The following is an 18,021-nucleotide window of genomic DNA, read 5'->3' as shown; positions in this document are numbered from 1 at the left end:
GTACTGCCAAAAAAAAAAAAAAAAAAAAAAAAGTTGAATGTAAATACAATGGCTCTAATTAAAGACATTACTTATAATTAATAAAAATTGACGTTTCTTTATGTCCCATGATAAAGTAGGATATTTTTGCTCTTTGTGTGTCCTCTTCCAGTTATACTTCTCTGAACTGCCTGCAGCCTTCAGGATATCCTTCTTTTCTTTTATGTAGTGGTAAAACTGAATACATTCAAAGTCAAGGCCTCTGAGGTCTGCTCTTATGAAGCCCCACATTACACTGACCCCTGGTGGCAGGCTAGTGCAATGACAGCAAGTTAGATATCCTGTCAACAAAGGAATTTGAGCATGGAATATGACCTTACTTATTAGTAATAGGTTTCTAGACTTGTAAGGAATTAGTTTCCAGCTTTACAAAAATGTCCATCCACTTTGTATCTACAGGCTTAATTTAGTAGGCTGGCTTTTGGGCATTTGGCCCTTTGCATCCTTAAATTTCATCATGTAGTGTTCGCCATGTCTAAAATGTCCACTGTTTTTAGATACTCTGAAGCACACTGGATATCATTGCAAGTTAAACTTTTCTTTCTCAGGGAATAGGTTTTTAAAGCACAGAGGTAATTCGAACTTAAACGGAAGGTGGATTTCAAATAAATTACAGTTTTTAGTGCTGTTTAACTTGGCTGCCCTTTCTGGTGACATATTTTTGACTTCTGAGTCAGTCTTATTTCCCCCTAAATGTCATTTTTTTTCACTGTATGAGTTTTTGTCACAACCTACACATAATGTCAAACAACTGAGGTGCAGTTCATCCTTTTCTATGCTCCATGTGACCTCCTCAAAGATCATCAAACAGAATTAGAGAAACAGCATATAAATTGTTTTACTGTAGCCCTTTCCTCTATTCCCATCTTCAAACTATTTGCAAATTAGAGAAAGCCATTCTTCTTGTCCCACATGTTGAAAATGTGATTTAATGGCAGACCAAGATTTTAATGTCTTTTCTATGGCTGGCAACAATGATAGCAACCTTGTTGGCACAGGTCTAAGGAAACTGCCCTCTTTCATTTCTATAAAGTCGAAAATCTCATTAAGTCCTTCTGCATGTTTTGAGGAAACTAAAACGTGACCAAAAAATTTCATTATGAAAGCCTCATTATCACAGGATAGCAAATCACACTCTTTTTAAAATACAAGGTGTGCAAGACATTTAAGAGATCAGATCTTTTTCTTTGGTAAGAAGTAGATAGACTGAATGAAATTTGCAAAAATATACATTTTATATTTTCATTGTCAGCCAACCATGAAGATAGATGAGCAAAGTCTAGTTTGTCTTTGGACAACATATTGACAATATTTGGTTTGATGTTTTCTGTGGTTTCATTAAAATCTTCATAGAAATCAAGATTCTTTGAAACCCCATTTTTCAAATTAAAGTACCTAATAGCCAGAGGAAATGTTTTTTCTTTTTTATTCAATGTATCATGTGACAACTGTAGAAAACATTATTGTTGGTAAGATCTGACAAAATGAGCTTTACACTATAAGAGTCCAACACATCTGTCATCAAAATTTCCCCTTGGTTAACCCACAGGGCATTTTAGTGGCAAACTCTGAATTAGGAAATGTAATTTTCCTCAGTTTCATCAAGCAATCAACACTGATAATCAGTGTTCATTCATGTCATATGCCCAAGCGAATCCACCAGCTATTATTTTTGACTGAGCATTGGTGTCTTTTTGAGAGGTGAAAAAACTTTCAATTGATTTAGAAGTATTTCTTGCTTCTCTCATCTGGACGTGTGAGATTCAGTCTCCTTCATAACGATCAATTCCAAATTCTTTTCTCTAAATTGTACACTATGCTCTGTTTTGGTTATTTATCTCCCTAACTAGTTGTATGTGTTTATGAAGGTTGCTCAAAAAATTAAAAATAGAACTACACTATGATCCAGCAATTCCACTTCTGGGGATATATCCAAAGAAATGAAAAAAAACAAAAAGATCTTGAAGAGGTGTCTGTCCATGTTTATTGGAGCATTATTTACAATAGCCAAGACACAGAAACAACATAAGGGTCAGTCAGTGGTCGAATGGATAAAGAAGATACGGTGTGTATGTGTGTGTGTGTGTATATATACACACACACACACATACACACACACAATGGAATATTATTCAGCCACGAGAAAGAAGGAAATCCTGCCATTTGGGACAACAGGACCTTGAGAGCATTAGGCTAGGTGAAATAAGTCAGACAGAGAAAGATAAATTCAAAGATTTTTGTCTTTGTCTTTGGTTTTCTGAAGTTTGAATATGATGTGCTAGGTATGTGTGTGTGTGTGTGTGTGTGTGTGTGTATACATTATAGGAATTCCTATAATAGCCTTGTTTTTGTCTATCCTGTTGTCTTTGGGGTTCCCTAAGCACCACTTACCAGATAGAATACATGTCTGGCTTGCAGCTCTTTTAGCTGTAAACCATTGTTCTTATACTGGAGTCATGTTGGCGTGGTGGTAAGGTATGGGGAAAGGGAACATCCTATAATCTTATTAAATCTTTTTTTTTTTTTTTTTTTTTTTTTTGCGGTACACGGGCCCTCTCACTGTTGTGGCCTCTCCCGCTGTGGAGCACAGGCTTCGGACGCTCAGGCTCAGCTGCCATGGCTCACGGGCCCAGCCGTTCCGGGCATGTGGGATCTTCCTGGACCAGGGCACGAACCCGTGTCCCCTGCATCGGCAGGCGGACTCTCAAACACTGCGCCACCAGGGAAGCCCAATCTTATTAAATCTTAGTCTTTTAGTGGGTCTGTGTCCCTGGGCTGGGACCTTAATAAGCATTTCTTAGCTTTTCTTCCCCCTACCCTTGAGACAAGAAGGCTAGAAGGGGCTCGCTCTGGCAGGGGGAGGAAGAGTAAGCATTGCAAACTATCCAGAACGTTCTCCCTTACAAAGGTCTACTCTCCAAATCCAGCCCTTTACATGTTGGAGCTTAAAGCTAGCAATCCCCTTACCATGTTTACACTGTATGTCTATCTTTTCTTCTAAGAGTAGTTTCAGGTCTTACATTTAGGTCTGTCACCCATTTTGAATTAATGAATTGGTGTAAGGAATGAGTCCAACTTCATTCTTTTGCATGTGAATATCTAGTTGTCTCAGTACCATTTGTTGTGAAGGCTATTTTTTTCTTCATTGAATTGTCCTGGCACCTTTGTTGAAACTTAATTGACAATAAGTATAAGGGTTCATTTCTGTATTCTCAATTCTATTTCATTGATCTCTATATCTACCATTATGCCAGGACCACACTGTTATGATTACTGCAGCTTGGTGGTAAGTTTTGAAATTGGAAAGTGTGACTCTTTGAACTTTGTTCTTCTTTTTCAAAATTGTCTTGGTTATTCTCGTCCTTTACATTTCCTATGCATTTTAGGTTTAGCTTGTAATTTCTGTTTCGGCAGAGATTTTGATAGGATTGCATTGAATCTGTATATCAATTTGGTGAGTATTGCCATCTTAACAAGTCTTCTGATTCCTGAATGTGGGGGAATCTTTCCATTTATTTAAATCTTCTTTAATATGTTTCAACAGTGTTTTGTACTTTTCAGTGTACAAGTATTACACTGTTTTTGTTAAATTTATTTCTAAGTATTTTATTCTTTTTGATGCTTTGTAAATGGAATTTTCTTAATTTCATTTGCAGAATGTTCATTGCTAGTATATAGAAATACAATCGATTTTTACAACAGATTTATTGAGATCTAATTCACATACCATACAATTCACCCATTACAGCTGAGTTTTGCATGTTGATTTTCTATCTTGCAACCTTGCTGAACTGATTATTAGCTCTGGTAGGTTGTGTGTGTGTATGTATGTATGTTCCTTAGGATTTTCTACATATAAGATCATGTGTTCTGCAAACAGAGGTAGTTTTACTTCTTTCCAGTCTGGATGCATTGTATTTATTCTTCTTTCCAAACTGCCCTGCCTGAACCTCCATTGTCTTGGTCCTGATCTTAGGGGGAAACCATTGTCTTGTACCATCAACTATGACATTAGCTGTGGGATTTTTATAGATAGCCTTTATCAGGTTGAGGAACATCCATCTACTCATACTTTGTTGCATATTTTTTTTTAAATCATGAAAGGATGTTGGATTTTGCCAAACATTATTCCTGCATGTACTGAGATGATCATGTGCATTTTGTTCTTTTTTCAATTAATGTGTATTACGTTGTTTAATTTTATTTCTTTTTAAATTAATTTCTATTGGAGTATAGTTGATTTACAATGTTGTGTTAGTTTCTGTACAGCAAAAGTGAATCAGTTATGCATATATCCACTCTTTTTATAGATTCTATTCTCATATAGGTCATTACAGAGTACTGAATAGAGTTCCCTGTTGTATACAATAGGTCCTTGTTGTGTATGTCAATCCCAATCTCCCGATTTACCCCTCCTCCACCTTTCCCCCTTTGTAACCATAAGATTGTTTTCTACATCTGTGACCCTATTTCCGTTTTGTAAATAGGTTCATTTGTACCATTTTTTAAGATTCCATGTATAAGTGATATCACATGATATTTGTCTTTCTCTGTCTGACTTCACTCAGTATGACAATCTCTAGGTCCATCTTTGTCGCTGCAAATGGCATTATTTCATTCTTTTTAATGGCTCAGTAATATTCCATTGCATATATGTACCACATCTTTTTCCATTCCTCTGCTGATGGACATATAGGTTGCTTCCGTGTCCTGGCTATTGTAAGTAGTGCTGCAATGAACATTGTGGTGCATGTATCCTTTCAAATTATGGTTTTCTCTGGATATATGCCCAGGAGTGGAACTGCTGGATCATATGGTAGCTTTTTTTAGTTTTTTAAGGAACCTCCATACTGTTCTCCATAGTGGCTGCACCAATTTACATTCCCACCAACAGTGTAGGAGGGTTCCCTTTTCTCAACACCCTCTCCAGCATTTATTGTTTATAGATTTTTTTGATGATGGCCATTCTAACCGGTGCAAGGTGATACCTCATTGTAAGTTTTGATTTGTATTTCTCTAATAATTAGTGATGTTGAGTATCTTTTCATTTGCCTTTTGGCCATCTGTGTGTCTTCTTTGGAGAAATGTCTGTTTAGATCTTATGCCCATTTTTGGACTGGGTTGTTTTTTTGATGTTGAGCTGCATGAGCTGTTTGTATATTTTGGAGATTAATCCCTGTTGGTCGCTTTGTTTGCAGATATTTTCTCCCATTCTGTAGGTTTTCTTTTCATTTTGTTTATGGTTTCCTTTGCTGTGCAAAAGCTTTTAAGCTTAATTAGGTTCCACTTGTTTATTTTTGTTTTTATTTTCATTACTCTTGGAGGTGGCTAATTTTCATATGTTAAACCAACCTTGCATTTCTGAGATAAATCCTACTTGGTCACTGTGTATAATCCTTTTTATATGTTGGTGGATTCAGTTTGCTAGTATTTTGTCCTACTCTTCTGTCTTAATTTTTAATAGATTCAAAACTTGGTAAAGAAAAAATACTATTTATTTGTTTGGCCCCTGGAACCGTAACAGTTACCTTTTCTGAGAAACTTTTTCTGATACTCCCTTATCCCCAAACAACTCCTGTATAATATCGTAGCACAGTAAGTAGCATTTATCCCATTATATTTCTACTATATTTCTACTGTCTGTTTACTTGTCACTCTCTCTGCTTCTTGAGAACAGACTATATTTTATTTTCCATTGTAGCCCGGTATCTAGCACAGTCATCGACTAGTATATTGAGACCTCTTCGAAGCAGATAAACATCAGATTTTTAAAAGAACATGAACAAAGATGGAAAGGAGATTATGTAACAAAGGAGGATTATAAGAGAGTGACTGAGCCACAGGAGAACAGTATCAGGAAGGTTAAAATACCAGATGAACTCAGATATGAAGAAATACTGAGAAAAAGAAGTAAATTTTACTTAGCTATATTCAGAATGAAAATATATCAAATAATTTTTAGATTTGTTCTGCTGGGATGACTTTAAAATACTGATGGATGACAGAGAGCAGAATCCCTCAGCTCCTCTGTTGCACCTGTCTTTTCTATTGCATAGAGTTTTCTTCTGTTTAGACAGGGGAGAATAAATATTGGTGAGAGATGTCAGGAGTCAAAAGGCTCTGAATGCCTTATCTTCAGTCCCAGACATAGTTCATCTCAAGTAAGGAAAGAATTTTCATATAAATAGGATCACAAAACCATTGACATTAATCTTTTAAGAATTCAAGGAAGTGACTCTCCTCTTGCTGCTAAATGCCTAACTTGTCACTTAAGACTCCATCATAATCATGATCATAATTTAAGGATCAGTTCCTTCAGGAAAACATTCCCTGAGATTTTCAGGCTGGATTACATGCCCTTCTCTGAGAAGTTTGTGCATATCATTATCACTCAGTCTATCTCACTCTTATTGTAATGAACTGTATATGAGTCTTATTACACTTTGATACCTACCCCTTAAATGATGAAGTAGCTTATCTAGTTGAAGAGGGAGAATTATGTTTCAGGCAGAGAAGACAGAATGAGCAAAGGCAAGGAGGTGAGAAGACTGATGTATTTTGAGGCCACAAGAAGATCATCATTGCTGAAGTGTAAAGGAAAAGGCAGAGAATGGCAAGAGGTAAAACTGGAGAGGCAGTCAGGGGCCAGTACACTGGAAGTCTTGTACGTCATGTTAGGGAACTTGGTTTCTCTGATGCATCTAGTGGTTGTCAAAAAATTTTTTTTTGTTTTTAAAGTGACAGACCATTATTGAAAGAAAAATTGTACATGAAAGCTACTCAGGATGAATAAGGGTTGGATGGGCTAGGTCCCAAATGCTTGGCCTCCCACCGACTCTCACTAGAGCTCCCAATGTGGTGAGTCAAAAAGTGCAGATCATCAACATCAGAATTATCTATGGTACCTTATTAAAAATGCAGATTTGGGGGTTGACAACAAAGGCCAACCCAGAATTCAAAGCTGGGATTATCATAAACTCCCCGGATAATTCTAAAATTTTAAAACCAGACATTCTGTAAGACTGCTGGCCCATAATCTTCACAGTGCCAGTGCTGTGAATGACAAAGAAGGGCTGAGCAGATGTTCCAAATTAAAAGAGAATAAAGGGGTATGGCAATTAAATGCAATCGATGAGCCTCAATCAGGGAGAAGTTTTGCCCTAAAGGACATCATTGGTACATTTGGCAAAATTTCACTACAGTATGATACAAAGTAGTATTGTATCAAAGTTGAATTTCCTTATTTTAATGTAAGAGAATGTTCTTGTTCTTGGAAAATATATGCTGAAGCTCTTTAGGAATAACGGAGCATTATGTCTACAAAAAATGGATTGGGGGGGAAAATACAGCTAGGTAGGTAGATAGATATAGCTCTCTGTACTATTCTTGAAATTATTTAAAAATTAAAAGTTGAAAAAAAATTGAAAAGAGCACGCCTAGAACAAATTGAAGTCTCAGGACTGTGCCAACTTCAACCACTGTTAGAAAACTGGGAATTACTGACAGGCTTTAGGTAGTTGCATTAATCAGATTTCTGTTTTTGATAGATTGCTTTTATGGTAGTATGAGAGGTGGAATTAGGATGACAATATGGGTGGCAAGGAGACCACTTAGAAATCTAAAGTGCTTCTGATAAATAAGCACTGAAAAGAATGCTGGTAGTTAAGGTGGAGACAAAAGGGATTATGTGGTAAAATCAGTTGGATTCAGTGGCTGTCTAGATATGAGTGGTGGAAGTGAAAGAAGAAAAAAAGATAACTATTAGGTTTCTAGCTTGGGTAGTTATGTAGATAGTACTGCTACCAAAGTTATAGTGAATACAGAAGGAACAGCATTCAATGTGGGATTAGATGAATTTGAATTTGGCTATAAGGGACATTTAAGTGAAGACATATACAGATAAAGAAGCTGAAGCTTTGACAAGAGGTCAGATATATGTATAGATATGTATATATTGTATATAGGTATAAGGTATATACACGTGTATATGGTACAACAATATGACATAATCAAGATCAAGTTCATGAAAGGCTGAATCTAAGAAGACTTAGTTTAACAATAAATTTAAGGCTTAGTACACTGGACCAAAATATCAAACCAAAATTGAAGAAGTAGAGAATGGAGGAGACGTAAGTTAGCAGTGGTACTATGAAAATAAAACTTTATAGGTTTGAGTATTTGTAAATCCAATATGTCAATATTTTAGGATAATTTTCAAAAAAACATATGTAATCTTAGACTGCATTAATGGGAATCTGGTATCTAGAAAGAAGCAAATGAGAATAATTTATTGTATACAGTCAGGCTTCCATATCCATGGGTTCTGCATCTGCGGAGTCAACAAACTGTGGATCAAAAATAGTAGGAAAAAAATTCCAAGAAGTTGCAAAAAGCAAATCTTGAATTTTCTGTGCACTGGCAACTATTTACATAGCATTTACATTGTATAGGTATTATAAGTAATCTAGAGATACTGAAGGATATGCATAGGTTATATGCAAATACTGTGCCATTTTATATAAGGGACTTGGGGTTCCTGGAACCAGTCCCCCACAGATACCAAGGAATGGCTGTCCTAGTTAGATGACATCTGCAGTACTGTGTTCAGTTTCATTCAAGCTTGAATAGTGATAGAAAACAGTAAAATATAATAGTAAAGGGAATCATATTATGGATGGCTGAAAGAAATGGAAGGAAAGTGTTAGGGAAATGATAGCTTTAAAAAATATTTATGATCTGTCATGTGGAAGAGGCATTATATTTGTTGTTATTATTTCAAGGAGAATTAGGGAAAATGAGTCGGTCAGAAGTGTTTAAGGTCTTTTCATTCTTTTTTGCTTTGTGTTATTAAAGAGGTGAATTAAATTTACAGGGACATATGTTTTTAACTGAACATAAAAAGAACATTGCTCTCTAACAATGGAATGAAGTGACTGCAATTTGGTAAGCTACTTGTCACCAAGTGTAGTCAATCAAAAGTTGGATGTGCCTGGGTCCTGTCATCAGTAGGAGGTGAGAGTAGGGTGCTCTCAAGGTTTCTCTCTGCTTTAAGATTCAGTGAGATGGGAATGAAAAGATTAGACAATGAGATGAGTAATATTTTTCAAAATATTTTGGTTTTGACTTGGTAAAATTACAAGAAATCAAGTTGACATATAAGGAAGTTCTACTGTCTTTTATATTTCTAGAGTTAGAAAAATAAAAATTTGAGATTCAGAATTTCTGGGAAGGTGAATTGTTCTTTGGCTGTCCGATTTGAAGATAATCTTGTAGTTTCTTATGTGTAAATCTTGACCAGATACATATTAAATAGCTTACATTCAGATGATAGGTGACCACTCATTACTGTCTATATTCCCATCTTATTCACAAACCTTGATTAGGGAACTGTCTTCTGAAATAATCAGATGTACAGTCATCTGATATATCTGGCCTTGTATCTAGAAAAGATGGTAAAAGTTCATTAGTAGCATGAAAATAGTTCATTGACTCTTTAACATTTCATATTTTTATCTTTTTCTAAATGAAAAATGCTAGCAGATAATATGTAAATAGTAGTTTAGCTCAATGAAATTAATACAAACAGTTCTCAAATCTTATATGATTTTTGTTGCATTTTTGCTATTTATAGTAAGGTCTAAAAAATGTTCATACTCTTTGGGTCAGCAGTTCCTTTCTAGGAATCTATTATAAATAAATAAGAATACACACAAATAGGGAGTTAAACATCTTCATTGTTGTTTATAACAGAAAAAAATGCTTAACAATGGGGGTGGCTAAATAAAGGTTCACTAATACAATGGAATACTTTGCCACCATTTACTAACATGTAAAGAAGTTAATAATAATATCCTGTACTTTTTTTTTTGCGATACATGGGCCTCTCACTGTTGTGGCCTCTCCCGTTGGGGAGCACAGGCTCCGGACGTGCAGGCTCAGCGGCCATGGCTCATGGGCCCAGCCGCTCCACGGCATGTGGGATCTTCCCGGACTGGGGCATGAACCCGTGTCCCCTGCATCGGCAGGCGGACTCTTAACCACTACACCGCCAGGGAAGCCCTATCCTGTACTTTTATTTATTTTTATTTTATTCTTTTTTTTGCGGTATGCGGGCCTCTCACTGTTGTGGCCTCCCCCGTTGCGGAGCACAGGCTCCGGACGCGCAGGCTCAGCGGCCATGGCTCACGGGCCCAGCCGCTCCGCGGCATATGGGATCCTCCCAGACCGGGGCACGAACCCGTATCCCCTGCATCGGCAGGCGGACTTTCAACCACTTGCGCCACCAGGGAGGCCCCATCCTGTACTTTTAAATGAAAACATAGGTTGCAAAAAAACCTGAAGATTAATTATAACCTGTGATTAATTAACATGGAGTGTATGTGTATAGAAAAAAGTCTAAAATAAGGATTCTAAAATGTGTTCTTTAATTTCTGACATTAAATTTAACAGAAGAATATATAAAAGTTACATATAAAAAGTGACTGATTTGCTTGGCTGATCACTATGAGAAAGAATAATTTAAAGTTCAATGAAGTAACCATCTTAATTATAATAAAATTCTCTCCTTTCCTAGGTGTGGTTCTTACTTCCATTTCTATTTTTAGTTAGCCTGCTGTATCATAAACTAAGTGGATTTATGTACTTGTATATATACTTTTAATTAAGTTACCTGAAATTCTTTTTGAAAATAAGTGTGGTATAAATGTATAAAAATTTATACACACATAAAATGAAGAAGTATTTTAGACAAAATTAAAATATTGTTTAAATTTTAGGAATATTTTTCAAAGGACCTCAAGTAAAGATAATGAGATAAAAATTAAGAAAAAAAATATACCAGAAATGCTAGAGATTCAGAGATTTATCTTAGACTTAGCAGATTCCTATAGAAGCAAATGAATAATCCAAAATTTAATTTCTCTCCTGGCTCATCACAAAAGGACCAAGATGTTTTTTAAAACATAAAATCCCTATATTCTGTTTTGGGAAAAATCTTTCAAATCAGCGATATCTCTCAAGTACAGGGACCACTCAATCCAACCCTCCAGTCTAACTGACCACTCCCTTCTCTGTGCTCCCTTGGAACCCTGTCCAGACTATAGGCGTTGCACCTGTAACACTGCGCGTAACTTGTTTGTCTCCTCCTATTAAGAGATGAGTTCCTGGGAATAAGAAATGGTATAGTATGTTCTTAATATCCCTAGCACAAAGCACAGTGATAACCTCAAAGCTGTAGCACAAAAAAGTGTTTGTAGAGGAAATGAATTAATTGTTTATGAGAGGGTAAAAGCAGAACATTACCTGTCACATCAGAATTTGATTCTTTGTGTCTTTGAACTAAATGTCCTTTTTCACAAACCTAATGGAACACCGAACCAGAAGGAAAGCAGTACTATATTATAAACATGAAAATGAGGTATATTTTCTATGATTTATCGTAATTTTCAACATTTCTCATTTTATCCTCATAGATTTAGAATGGACAAAAATAATCTTTTAAATCAGAGCCTTCTTTCACAACACTGCTTTTCTTCTACAACAATGATAAGAGAAAATATTAATATTGTACTTTTGGCATTAAAGGGAGTTAAAAATTTTTTTTACTTCATATAGAACTTATTTATGATGAGAAAGGGACAAAAATGTATGCTTATAATCTCACTTAATGAGAAGAATAAAGATGTAGCAAGATAAGTGTGAAATGAGTGAAACTATATAAAATTGTATGAAAAGGTATAAGCAATTACAAAACTGTGTCTATATCGAAAAGTTGAAAAAATATTTCCTCGTAGCTTGTAAAAAAGTTCAGAGTAAGAAAGATCATACACATGACATTGCTGTCTATCTTGAGAGGAGATACTTGCCAATATGACCCAGTTGGACTAAAAGAGATACAAAACACCGTAGAATTGTGACTGCTAATCTTGAGTAGTCTACACATCATTATGTGATGGTGAAAACATTTTAAATGATTCCCAACTTTTGTTTCTGCATCTGTGCTATGTGGATATTAGAAAGAATTTTCCAAAAGGGCCTGACCTGCACAGTTTCTGCGGAGAAATAAGCTGATAGCCTGATAGTCTTATGGGGGTTGCCTTGTAACTGACTGCTTTTCTCTTTCTGCCTTTAGAATCCTCTATCTTTTGCCATTTTAATTCCGATATGTCTTGGTTTGGGTCTGTTTGTGTTCATCTTCTTTGGGACCCTCTGTGCTTCCTGTACCTGGACATCTGTTTCCTTCTTTAGATTTCAGGAAGCTTTCAGCCATAATTTCTTCAAATACATTTTCGATCCCCTTCTCTCTTTCTTCTCCTTCTGGAACCAGTATTATGTGTAGGTTGGCATGCTTTATATTATCCCATAGATCTCGTATATTGCTTTCACCTTGCTTTTTTCATTTGTCTTTCTGTCTGCTGTTCTGACTGATTTCCGTTATTCTGTCTTCCAGATCAGTTGTTCATTCTTCTGTGGCACTTAGTTTGCTATTCATTGCTTGTAGATTGGTTTTTATCTTGGCAATTGACTTGTCTAATTTTGATTGGTTCCTTTTTATAGTTTCTAGATCCTTGTTACAGTGATCTGCCTTTCTATTGATAATCTTTCTTAATTCCTTTAGCATTTTTATTAACTCCTTTTTGAACTCAGGGTGTAGTAGACCACTGAGGTCTGTTTCATGATTTGTTTATTCAGGGGATATCTCTTATTTTTTTAATTGGGAACAGTTCCTCTCTGTCTCTGAACTTAGGAGAAACAGCTACTGTGGTCTTGAAGGGGTGCTTTTATGTGAGAGTGTCCCTGTATAGACTGTGTGAGTTAAATATTTTTGGTGTGAGGGCTAGTTTTGGTATGGATGCTAGTAGCCACATCTTTCCTCAGAGTATGCTGGCCATTATCCCCTTGATAGGGGATGGGATTGGTGTTGTGTGGTCCAGAGCCTGCACTGGATTTTGGGTGGGGCCTCCTCTTTGCTCTGTGGCTGTCAGAGCCCTGCTGGGGGTGGGGTCTGCTCCCTGGTTGTTGGAGTAGAAGCCCTGAGGGTTGGGCTCAGTAAGACTCTGTTGCCCTTAAGTATGTGCTCTGTTGCAAAGGAGGCCCCTGTAGTCATAGCAAACCTCTGTGCCACCACTGAAGGCATCCACAGTTCTTCCCAGAAGCAGCCCCGAGGTCTTGTCCGTTTCTCCGTTGTGTTTAATCCCAGACCTAGTGCTAGGCTGGTGCTGGGAGCTGGGGTGTTGTGGCTGCAGGAATTGAGGTCATTGTGCTGCTGCCTGGGGCTGCTCTCCCAGGACCTGTCCACCCACAGTCCAGCTCCCAGCTGGGGTGTGAGGTGGGAAAAACCAGAGCACTGTCACGGGGAAAGGAACCACTGTGTATTCCTCCCCAGGGGCTGTCTGCCAGAGACATGCGATTCTGTGACGCCACTTGGTGCGTATGCCAACAAAGTCCGCTGCCACCGTACCTGTGCCCCACCACGCATGTGCTGATGATGGGCTCCACGGGCAGACCTGCGCTCTGCAGTGCACGTACTGACAAGGGGCTCTGAGGTTTGGCCTGGGCCACCCCAGACTCTCTGGGCTGTCTCTGTGCAGCTAGACTGAGTTCACTCCCAGGGCACACAAACCCGAGATTCAGTGCCTAGCCACTGCACATACTAGCTGCCCGACCCGGCATGTGCTTCAGGCTGGGAAGTGTGATGAAGTGGCAGCCATCAGCTCTGGTCTCTTTCTGCCCTGATAACAAGCCAGCACATGCACACGGCTTGAGAGCAGAGTCCAGGCCCCTCCAGTCCCTCTATCTGTCCTGGTGGAGTTCCTAGCAGTCAGGGGGTTCCCAGGGTGAGGGCTTGCCTGTGTGGACCCTCTCTCCTTCGCAGATACCTCCCAGGGGCATCTTGTGTCCTGATGCCTTTTTTTTCCCGTCGTACCCAATGACATGGAGATCTTTCTTGCAGCTTTGGTCGTATAAGAGATCTTCTGCCAGTTTCCAGTTGGTTTGCTGTGAGAATTGTGCCACATGTAGATGTGTTTTTGAGGGGAGGTGAGCTCCACATCCTCCTACTCTGCCATCTTAATGCACTTATGCAAAATTTCTGATGTGTCTCTGGAGCTGAGAGTGGGGACAGTGGCACTCTTCTCTCAGTGGTACCCCACTTTAGGAGCTAAGATGTAGGTGGAAGGAGGGCAGGAGCCTCAGGTCTTCTCTATTTGCCTCTTCCAGTGTGGAACCAACACTTTACAATCCAAGATGGGTGATTAGGACCAAAATATCTTCAGTGATGTAGCACATAAAGTGGAGGCTTCTCTTCAAGAACGGGGTCTGGGTAGAAAGAAGGGAGCCCCCCCCCCCCCCCCGACTGCACTTACCTGGAACTTCGCTTCAACAACAGGCAGCTGGAGACAGGATAAGAAATACGCAAGCCCTGCCCTTCCTGGGAAGCTAGCCCTCTGGCTGGCATCTGTGGGGAGAGCGGACCCTGTGTCCTTGGCTGCACTCTTCTGGAGTAGAGTGTCATCGAGCTGGAAGCCGGGGGTCAGGGAGGGGAGAGTGTTGATTCAAATACCCCCGGCTCTCGCTGGTTTCTTTGTGGTTGTTTTTTTGTTTGTACCCAATTTTAGTAGATTTTCCTGAATAGATTTTTTTTTTTTTTGCGGTATGCAGGCCTCTCACTGTTGTGGCCTCTCCCGTTGCGGAGCACAGGCTCCGGACGCGCAGGCTCAGCAGCCGTGGCTCACGGGTCCAGCTGCTCCGCGGCATGTGGGATCTTCCCGGACCGGGGCATGAACCTGTGTCCCCTGCATCGGCAGGCAGACTCTCAACCACTGCGCCACCAGGGAAACCCTGAATAGATGTTTTATCATTTGCTGTATGCCCTTAGGACCATTTCCAGAAACTTTAAATTTCTGTTTTTTTTTAAAAATAATTTTCTCTGATTTTTGCTGGTGAGTGGGTTTGCAGAGATCCTCATGCTATCATGATGGAAGGCAATCTCTCAGCACCATCTATTTTATACTCTTGTTTTCCCATTAATTTTTCTTAGTTTTAATTTATTTCTTCTTGCTATGCTGGATACATCTTTGTAAGATCCCTCAAATACTTTTCCAAGCAAGGTAAGTATAAGTGAAATTTAAATACAGCACCATAATAAGACCCACCTCTCATCTGTCAAGATACTTTTGTATTTTTATAAACAGTAAATAATATGAGCAAAATTTTAATCATTAATTTTACCTGGGGAAAAATCATGAAGTCTTCCTGGGTATAAGAGGAAATAATTTGCCATTCTTGTTCTTTTTTTCAACGACTGTTAACAACCATATCAATGAATATTTACCTCTTGCTCTTCTCTGATGGCTTGCTATGGTAGAGTTTCTTTCCTTCTTTGTTTTCAGATGTTTTTTCTTGTTTTTTATCTAGGTAAGAGAATCATATTTAAAATCATCATTTAATCAATATATCAAAGATAGTATGTATGTATGCAGACATACAACTATCTTAAGACTTCCACTTCTAGGAAGATGAAGTACTCATCCTCTTCTTTCCACTAAGTACAACGAAAACCCCTGGGTATTACATACCAAATAAACACAAGAGGCTCTAAAAGGTGAAAAGAAGAAGGCAGATGATGGGGGACTTCAGGAGCAGAAGAGGAGCATGATGGTGAGTAGTTTCATGTGTTTTCTTTTTGCCTCATGTATTCCAGCCTTAGAGCTGGAGAAGTCAGCAACCCGCAAATGCCAAGGAGTGAAGAAATGATGCCTGAAAACGTCCCAAATTTGATGAAAGACAGGAAGGTAAATATCAAAGAAGCTCAGTGAACTCCAAGTAAGATGAAATTAAAAAACCCACAGTAAGTCACATAAACTTTCAAAGTCAAAGAGAGACTTCTGACAGCATTAAGAGAGAAGCAAATTGTTACATGCAAGGGATCCTCAATAAGATCATTATCAGATTTCTCATCAGAAACTTTGGAAGCCAGAAGACAATGCAAAATAGGGAAAAAAACAAAAACAAAAACAAAAACAAAAAACCCCAGCAGAACTGTCCTTCAAAAGTTAGGTAGAAATTAAGACATTTCCAGATAAACAAAAGCTGAGGGAGTTTGTGACCATTCGACATGCCTTGAAAGAAATGCCCAAGGGATTTCTGCAAGGTGAAATGAAAGGACTCTAGATAGTAACTTGAAGCTGTAGAGAAAAATAAAGGTCTCAGTGAAGTTAAATGCACGGGAAATTATAAAAGCTAGTACTATTGTAACAATAGTTTCAAACTGAATTTTTTGTTGTCTACATGATTTAAGAGAAAAACATTTAAAGAAAAAAGCATTTATTAGTATAAAATTGGTATTAGACTACTGTCACTTTGGTCTATAACTAAACCTTATTTATTACATAATTTAAGAGGCTAATACACGTAAAGAATTATTAGTTTATGTTTTTGGGCACACAACATGTAACTACATAATTTGGTGACATATACAACTGAAAGTGTGGGACTGCAGCTGTAAAGGAACAGAGTTTTTGTATGTTTTGAAGTTAAGCTGGTGTAAATTCAAATTAGTGTTATAACTTGAGGATATTAAATGTAATCCCCATGGTGACAACAAAGAAAAGACCTATAGAATATACACAAAAGGAAGTAAGAAAGGAATTTAAACACTTCACCACAAAAAATCAACTAAACACAGAAGAAGACAGGAATGCAGGAAATGACAGACAAAAATACTATAAGGCATATAGGAAACAGCACAGTGACAGAAGTCTCTTTTTATCAGTAATTATTTTCATTGTAAGTGGAAACTCTCCAATCAGAAGACAGAGACTGTCAGAATGGATAAAAACACATGATCCAACTATATTCAGTCTATAAAAGACACTGAGATCCAAAGACACAAACTGGTTGAAAGTGAAAGGAAGGAAAGAGATATTCTATGCAAATAGTAACCAAAAGAGGGCAGGAGTGGCTCTATTAGACAAAATAGACTTTAAATATAAAAATGTTACTAGAAACTACTTTAAAAAGGATATGTTAATAAAAGATTCAATACAGCAAGAAGACATACAATTATAAACATTTACATACCTAATGACAGACCATCAAAATGTATGAAGCAAAAACTGACAGAATTGAAGGGAGAAATAGACAGTTCTATAATATAGTAGGAGACTTCAATACCCCACTTACGATAGGGAGACCAGTCAGACAGAAGATATATAAGGAAAAAGGACTTAACACAATGAGCCATCAAAACTTAACAGCCATATACAGAACACTGTACCCAACAACAATAGAATACACATTCTTCTCAAGTGCATATATAGGACATTTTCCAGGACAGAACATATGTTAGACCACCAATTAAGTTTTAATAGGTTTTAAAAGATAGATATCATACAAAGTATCTTTTCTTACCACAATGGGATGAAGTTAGAAATAACAAAAGGAAAACTAAAATGTTCAAAAAATTGTGGAAATTATACACACACTTTTAAACAATCAATGAATCAAAGAAGTCACAAGAGAAACTAGAAAATACTTAGAGAGCTGAATGAAAATGAAAACACAACAGAGCAAAATTTATGGGACACAGTGAAAGTAGTGCTAAGGGGGAAATTTATAACTATAAACACATTCAAAAATGAAAGATCTCAAGTCAGTAATCTAACTTTAAACTTAAGGAACTAGAAAAAGAAGAAAAAATTAAATCCACAGAAGAGGAAGGAAGTAATAAGGATTAGAGCAGAGATAAATGAAATAGAAAAATGAGAGAAAATCAATGAAACCAAAAGTTGATTCTTTGAAAGGATCAACAAAATTGACAAACCTTTAGCTAAATGGACTAAGAAAAAAATTTAAATTACTAAAATCAGAAATGAAAGTAGAGATATTACTACCAATTCTACAGAAGTAGAAAGGATTATAAGAGTATCACAAACAAGTGTATGCCAACAAATTGGATAACCTAGATGAAATGGACAAATTACT

The 18,021-nt window shown here is 37.5% G+C and overlaps 1 protein-coding gene across 1 annotated transcript in view; it reads right to left on the bottom strand.

Annotated features, from left to right (window-relative positions):
• Positions 1–9,350: 9,350 nt before the first annotated feature.
• AGBL3 (AGBL carboxypeptidase 3) overlaps positions 9,351–18,021 on the bottom strand; it is a 76,445-nt gene continuing 67,774 nt past the window's right edge. Inside the window, 3 exon segments of the mRNA XM_060107974.1 lie at positions 9,351–9,479; positions 14,403–14,494; positions 15,371–15,449. Of these exon segments, the coding sequence (XP_059963957.1) occupies positions 9,402–9,479; positions 14,403–14,494; positions 15,371–15,449 (249 nt within the window). The 3' untranslated portion in view covers positions 9,351–9,401.

This window comes from Mesoplodon densirostris, chromosome 9 (assembly GCF_025265405.1).
Source record: "Mesoplodon densirostris isolate mMesDen1 chromosome 9, mMesDen1 primary haplotype, whole genome shotgun sequence".
Taxonomy (NCBI): domain Eukaryota; kingdom Metazoa; phylum Chordata; class Mammalia; order Artiodactyla; family Ziphiidae; genus Mesoplodon; species Mesoplodon densirostris.
This window is presented reverse-complemented; position numbering and strand designations above follow the sequence as displayed.